At 44.6% G+C, this 7,762-nt stretch overlaps 1 protein-coding gene across 1 annotated transcript; it reads left to right on the top strand.

Annotated features, from left to right (window-relative positions):
* The first annotated feature begins 2,963 nt into the window (after positions 1-2,963).
* Positions 2,964-5,721, top strand: LOC147957436 (uncharacterized). The gene is made up of 4 exons (XM_087535169.1): positions 2,964-3,445; positions 3,599-3,788; positions 4,325-4,540; positions 5,215-5,721. Exons 1-4 carry the CDS (start codon positions 3,027-3,029, stop codon positions 5,446-5,448), a joined length of 1,059 nt encoding a protein of 352 aa, XP_087391295.1. The 5' UTR covers positions 2,964-3,026; the 3' UTR covers positions 5,449-5,721.
* Positions 5,722-7,762: the final 2,041 nt, after the last annotated feature.

Below are 7,762 nucleotides of genomic sequence, written 5' to 3'. Positions count from 1 at the left end.
GTCTGAAACTATGTTATGTACCACTGAAATTCTAAATCTTAACTATGGACATGGCAATCATCTATCATGAAAATGTACAAAAAAGCTATGAAAGTCTGAAAGTCTGAAACTACTAGTCAACTGAAACTACTAGTCACTGAAAGTCTGAAACTACTAGTCCACTGAAACTACTAGTCACTGAAAGTCTGAAACTACTAGTCCACTGAAACTACTAGTCACTGAAAATCCTTTATGAACGTATCACTGGAGTCTGAAACTACTGGTCAACTTCCTCCGGTGAAAAAAGATACATCATCCTCTACTTTCACTGGGAATGATTTTGCATTCTATTGACACACAAAAACAAAAATACAAAAATCTTAATGATAGAAACGCTATAAACAAAAACAAAAAATCATGTAGATTACTTTAATCAAACAAGTATCCATGAAAAAAGAAAAAGGGATCTACATTATATGCATACATGCAAACCCTACATATACCACTAAAATTCAGCATGCATCTTGATACACACGAACACAAAAGAAAAATGAAAAAAAAATCTAATAAAAATACAAGTGCTACACACTGGGGGGCGATTCTCAACTTGAAACTACTATGCGTATTACTTGATACAAAAAAACCTACAGCCCCACTCAGATCTATTGGGGGTGCGTGCAAACAAAAAGAAAAAAACACAAGCAAAGCTTCTGGGACTCACTTGACCAGATGCACCGGCCATCCTTCTCTCTGTCTGGTAGTGCAGGAGCGGTCGGATCTGAAGGTCAAAGAACCCCTCCGGGAACACCAAGCACTTGTACAGATTTGGGAGAGGGAGAAAATGGAGAGAGTGGAAAGGATAGAGATGAAATGACTGCTCGCTCCCCTCTTCATAATTACCCCGGTGCCCGCTCCCCTTCCCTTCCAGCGGCCCGAGAAGAAAAAAAAACAACGGAAGAAGCCCATCCCGAGACAAACTGCCCAGCCCACAAAACCACAAACGCTTGCCCGCGGCCAAGCTTCGACGTAAAAAAGGAAACGGGCCGGTTCGCGTCTTAGACAGGCCGAAAAAGGACACAAAAGCGACCAACGCGAATCTACAAGCAAGAAACAGATCGGACGGCTAACCAGTCGACTGAGACTTCGTGAAATCTCAGTCGACTGATTTTTAGCAGCGCCGTATCGGTAATGTTATATTTTTGTTAACAGCTAGCACGTTAAAGCATCTTTTTTAGAAAAGGAAATATATTAATATCACATCTTCTACATCGACTAATGCATATAGCTATTCTTTATTACAAGCACAAAGCTCCTTAGATGTATCTTAACCTTGGATCGATGTCACACAACAAGCCGTACTAAATGCCATTCTTATTAGGAACTACCTGTAGCAGTACAATTTCCGTAGTAATATAACCTCTCGTAATCAACCGCTTGATAGACGCACAATACCAGGTGAATGGTCCCAGTTGTGAAGATAAAGTTCCCTCAGCCACCTCGCTGTTGACACACTCAGCACGCACGGGCACTGTAAGCTCTGAGTATGTTTGTCTCCTAGTCTCCTTTAATCAAAGATGGAGATCAAAGGGAGAAAAAGATATTTCTTCTACGCACGTTGGAGTCCGAATCTTCAAGAGCATATGCTGAGCAGTGCGTTCCTGTGCTTGCACACAGCCAATACACAAGCAGCCAGACACGCACAGAGGCACATGCATGCACGCGCACGCTGCACCGAGCACGCGAGCTGTCGCGCTTGTCCTCTCGTGCCGTGTTGCACGAGCACCTTTTACTTAGAGCACCAGTGACCAACCTCCAGCAGAGCTAAGCACGCCAAATGCATGTGTATTATTGAATCTTTCATGTGAATTTTTTATATGAATTCGTATTTCGAAACGTTGCAGTATCCCTGTCCAATTGATAACTATCATACACGCACTCTAAAATTAATGACCGCATGTATGTTACTATAAATTGACTATTTGCATGGTACAGTCTCTTGACCTACCGAGTTTTTCTTTCTGTGTGTTCTAGTAGACTTAGAGAGAGCAGAGAGGTAGAGAAGGCAACCAAAGAGATTTGAGAAAGAGCGTCTGTGCACGGAGCCGCCATTGTGCGTATAAAAATAAGAGGAACACTGTATTGTCGGCAGAACGAGTTAGAACTCACCTACCGCGGCCTTGGATTCCAGAAATCACATGTAGAAATCAGCATGCCTAGTGCTGCCGTGTCTGCTGTAATAGACTGAAGCAGGAATCACGCAGTGCTTTAATCAGTGTCGTCTGCGTAGGAATTAGTACACAAGAGACCTTTGTGCCGAGGCAGCGCATGAACGTCCCAGTGCACAAGAGAGCTACCTGGTGCACTGCGTAGGAATCAGTAAGATACCCTAAGAAGGGTAGTTTGAGAACTCTCATATTTTTTCGTAATCGTTTGTGGGCGGTTTGAAAGTCGCCATTAAAGATGTCCTAAGAAGTGTAGTTTGAAAACTCTCATATTACATTGCTTGGGAGGGTCTGGGCAACATATTTTATCATAACCTCTCTGGCGTCATGCAAAAGCGTTGAAGTGAAGTGTCTAAGTCAGCTGGTTTTTAAAGAGCAACTTGTACACGAATAGACTGTTGCAGCATATCCAAAAAGGGGGTAACTATGACCGACTGTCCATCACTCACACGTCCATACGCCGGCTCTCTGGTCTGCCATACGCAGCCACAGATGCTCGTGGCGCGCCTGCGCCGGCGCCGGAGTCCGACAACGACGTCCTGGACCAGTTTGCGACGAGGGCGTCGGCGGCCTCCCTGGGGCTGTAGACGTCCCACCACACATGGCGCTCCGGCGTGTCGCACGCCATCTCCTTGCTGACGCACCCCTCCGTCGCCCACAAGGGGCCCAGCCCGCAGCACGCCTCCCTCGTGTTTGAGCTAGCTTGCAGTTCCACCCGGGGCTATAAATAGGACTACGTACGCACCTGGTTTTATCAGCTTCCATAGAAAGACAACTTACACAAGTTGAGTCAAGTACCGCGCCGCCGCCACTAGCTAGCAAGCAATGGCCACACCCACCGATGAACCCACCATCACCATGGAGACCTGCGGCGACGTCTCCGACGACCCCACCATGGAGACCATGGGTGTCCTCTCCGATGTTCCCATTGTGAGCAAAAGCCTCCCTATAGGCGCCGTCTCCGCCAATTTCAAGGTCACTCGTGGCTTCGGTGGAATCGCGGAGAACGCCAAGGTGAACGTCGACAGGCTGTATCTGCGCCAGATCATGACGGGCTGGGACGCGAATCAGTCGGATGTGATAAAGCCCAATGCCGTAACTGGGCTAGGTAAAACTGCTGTGAACAACTGGGGGATCTATGACGGCCCTGGCCCCAAGGCGAAACTGGTTGCCAAAACGCACGGCATGCACACATTTGCCGGCAAATGGAGCAATTGGTTCACCCTGGTGTTCGTGGTCGAAAGGTACGTAGAGTAACTATTATTGTTTTGTTCCACGGTTTTTGTTTTACATGTAAGGCCAATAATACATGAGAGTCTACCGGGCATGAAACCACTGCTGAGAATGACCTAATTATTATGTAGGAGCAAAAACGATTATATATATTGTGCATGCAGGTTCGAAGCGTCCACTCTTCAGGTTATGGGAGCTAATGATGAGGATGAGGCAGATAATGAGTGGGCCATTGTAGGTGGGACCGGTGAATTCGCGATGGCTCGCGGTATCATCCAGAGAAGAGTATATAGTGTAACAGACAGTACATTAACACATGCGCTTACTATTGAATTCTTCTGCCGCATGAAGGAGGTAAACCTGTAATTAATTTCAGGTCGCCCTCTTTGCATCATATATTCTAGCTCATTGTTGAATTTCTTCTCGTTATCTGATCACTTTGCATTACATATGCAGTAAAATACTTATCATTTCTTTTCTGTTATTTTGAATCGAGCTCATTGTTGGAATATGTTATACACTGGGGACCCCTACTATCATGTCAGTCTCAATTACATAGCCTAGTAGTAGGTCTTGTAAAATCATATTTGGACGGCCATTTTTAGCCTGTAAATACAAACCCCACCAAGGGTCCATTTGTTGCTCCTAGTAGTATTTTTTTTGTAAATACAAACCATGGTATTTTCTGTAAATACAAACCCTACCGTGAGACATAAAGAGGACCTGGTCTCCCAAATCCCCCTATAAAAGGGGTTGAGGGAGGAGAGGTGGAGGACTCTTCATTTTTGCCCTATGACTCTGTTTGGCTCTCTCCTTTATTCCTTCACTCCCTCATTTTGTTGGGCTAAACCAACAATCGTGAATCATGATGCCTGATCCTTCATATTCAGGTCGTCCCTTCACCTACAAAGAGAGGAACAGTTGGTGGAAATAGAGGCACCCTGCCTCGGGAAATGGAAGGCAAATCCCAACGTCTTGAAAATGTGACAATCTACCATGTAGGTGCAGTTGAAGGGTTTCAATTTTCCTACGTTGACGAAGACGGGAAAATCCGCACCACTGATACTTGGGGTCGAGTACATCCTGATCCTTTGCGCAAGACCGAAGTGAGTAGATTTCATATTTTGCTATGCATGTGGGGCGCGGTTGTTTTGCAAATCATGTTATAGTTTATGCCTGGCTTCATCATGAAAGGACGGTGCAAATCTATGTTTGGTTAGAGCTAAACTAACCTAAACTTGACATCAATTTATGGAAAATATTATCAAACGGTATGACTCCAAATATAGGTATATATATAGTATAATGAAAATATATATTACTTGTAAAATCATACTCACTACGTTTTTTACATGTCGTATTAGTTTTGTTATAAGTCAAACATTTGTATCTTTGACTATATAGATTCATAACATATATAAGATTTGTTTTTTAGATTTACTATGAAAAATACTTTTATAGTATATAATTCATATATATGTTGTGAAACTATAAGGATGTTTTGAAAATGATTAGATGGTTATTAACGTTTGACTTAAAGCACTGCGACCTCTGAAAGAAAAGAAGAGAGAGGGAGTACGTATAGTTGCTTATTTAGTGATATAATGTAATATCTTTTTATGGAAATTAAGATAGTTTGACCTAACATTATTTTAGACTTATATCTTTTTTGGGAGGTATGGAGTTTGTACCTATGTATATCTTTTGTTCTATCACCTAATTAATAAATACTTGATGATATATCTTTTTTCCTCTTAACTTATTATGTGTTGTTTTACAGATAAAGTTTGGCCCATCAGAGTTTGTGAAAAAGATCAATGGGGCTCAGAGAGGAGGCGAGGGCTGGCTGTCAAAATTTGAGATCGTCACCACCCACAAAACGTATGGTCCTTTTGGAGCTGACAACGGCACTCCAAATTTCAGTTATACCGTGCCGGAGGACGAGACGGTGGTGGGCTTCTTCGCAAACACTGATAACATTTTCGTCACTTCGATTGGTGTTTATACCATCTAAATCATTCAATATTCGACCCTGCGGCAGCCTGCAGTTACCTACATGTTCCTTTTAATCATCAGAGTGTTTGATTTCTTCCCGTTTCCGCTGTTCCAGCAATAAGATGGCTAGCTAACAAGGGTGTGTCCCCCTTGTCTATGCCTATTGCATTGTGATCTTTCATAATCAAATCGGTCGTGTAACATCTTTCTTTTTCTCTTTCGCAATGTTCAATGATGTTTCCAGAGATTGTTTACTTCGGAATAAAACAGATCGTATTGATATGATAGTAAAGTAGAATGAGTAATCACGTTCATGTATTTCCATATCCATATGGCATCAGCCAATCCGCGTCTTCCCAAGCGTCCTTGTTGCTGTTTATTAGGTATGGTCGCCCTAGCGGTGCTACGCCGTGTGCACCTCTATCACTATATCACTGCTATTGATGGCGACTGACCCATGGTCTCGTGCTAGTCCACAGCCTCCTACACTCGTGCACAGTTTCCGCGCACCACGACCGCCCTGTTGCCAATACCCGCCAGTCTCATCTCATGGTTTCTGCTCCAACATTCAGCATCGTGTGTGTCCCACCATAATAGAACTAGCCCAAAATATGCGGACACGCCTAGTGTCTCACTGTGCGTCTCCTGCACTAAGGTCGGGGCTTCTCTCTACAACTCCAGGCAGCTTCATCTTCCTCTTCTTCTACATGGCTACATCTATGCACGCTGTGTACCACAAGAGATATAGTAGCGCATTGACGTGTCTGGCACACTCAAATAGCTCATATATATATATATATATATATATATATATATATAATATGAATTATTTTTAATAGCATTACATTTTAGCACACAACTCATAGTGTGGATATATAGCCTCGAGTGAGTACGTGACAACCTCACATGATTTTAGAATATGTACATGACACCTCTTGATCATGAGATAGCTTTTCTCTCTCTTTTATTAATAAATTTGGAAAAGCCCTTTGTCATACGCACGATCAAGCAAGGGCCCAGGAGGGCCGGCAGGGCGCCGTCAGTGCAGCTGCCGCCGACGTCAAGCTGTCTTATCGAGTCTTATTAGATTACGGAAGAGTTAAGAGATTGAGTCTGCTTTGTTAGGAAGGAGAATACAAATCCTATAAGGATATACGTGGTTGCTTAGAGGCTAAGTCTCCTAGGACTATAAATACAATGGGCCATGTAATTGTTCAATCTTTAAGAAAAAAAGAAGTTGAAAGACTCTTGCCCCCCGCTCTCAAGCTCTCTCGCGCACTGCCTCCTCTCTCTCTCCTCCCTTGCGCCGCCGCCCCTGCCCCGCAAACCCTATTACATTTGGTACTCGGAGCCACGTTACGATCAACCACATGGAGGACCTCCACGCCGCCCTCGCCAGTTGGGAAAAGAAATTCATGAATTTTTTTCCCTTACCATCGGAACGCAACATATCCAGATCTCTCCACCATCAAGAGGGAGAACATCAACCAGGAAATCGCCGATCCTCGCATGGAACAGCTCACCCTCGAGGAGAAGCTAGCACGCGTCTGCGACAACATCATCACCGACACCGCAGGCATCGAGCAAGCCCACCCCTATAGCACCGACATCACCACGGTCCAAGCCAGATTGGATCTGGACACAGTCAACGACGACGGTAGTCTTGCTACGGAGATACAACAAGCAATGATTGCAACCAACAAATCCTCCGTCAACAGCACGATGAAGGAATCCCCTCCATCGGGCACCACAGAAATCATCAAGAAAGCGTCGCACAACTTCCTTAGAGCACCACCAGTACTATGGCCGCTTTTGCTACTTTGCCCAAATCAGACCGTCGACAACTGCTATCCCCCGGTCATCATCTTCAAGCCGGCCTTGGACGATGACAGAAACAGCCCGCAACCACCCAACGTTCACCTCAACAGAAAGATGCATATCCCAAGGAGATCCCAACATCAACACTACTATCAGTCAATTGGGACAAGAGGTAATAAACTATTACACTACCCGAGATTCCGCCTCATCATCCGACAGGAGATCCCATGGCACGCCGAGATACAACACCACAACCGCCCATGCCGCCGTCTACCGGCGAATGATTTGCTTGTCAGGGGTGAATGATAGAGTTACTCAGCTTGTCACTGCCGTCCACTGCACATTCAAGCCCTCAGCAAAATCATGAGAAATAGAAAATGGGTGATTTCGCCCGGGCGCTACATGAGAATGCTTGGGCACGGGATGTGGACCCAAAAGTCAACACCGCTACTCTGCATGAATATCTTACATTGTGGACTTGGACTATTGGAATAGAACTTGATCAGACACGACAA

Source organism: Triticum urartu, chromosome 7A (genome assembly GCF_056163025.1).
Source record: "Triticum urartu cultivar PI428250 chromosome 7A, HENAU_Tu73, whole genome shotgun sequence".
NCBI lineage: Eukaryota > Viridiplantae > Streptophyta > Magnoliopsida > Poales > Poaceae > Triticum > Triticum urartu.
The sequence above is the reverse complement of the archived record's forward strand: the minus strand, read 5'-3'. Positions and strand labels throughout refer to the sequence as shown.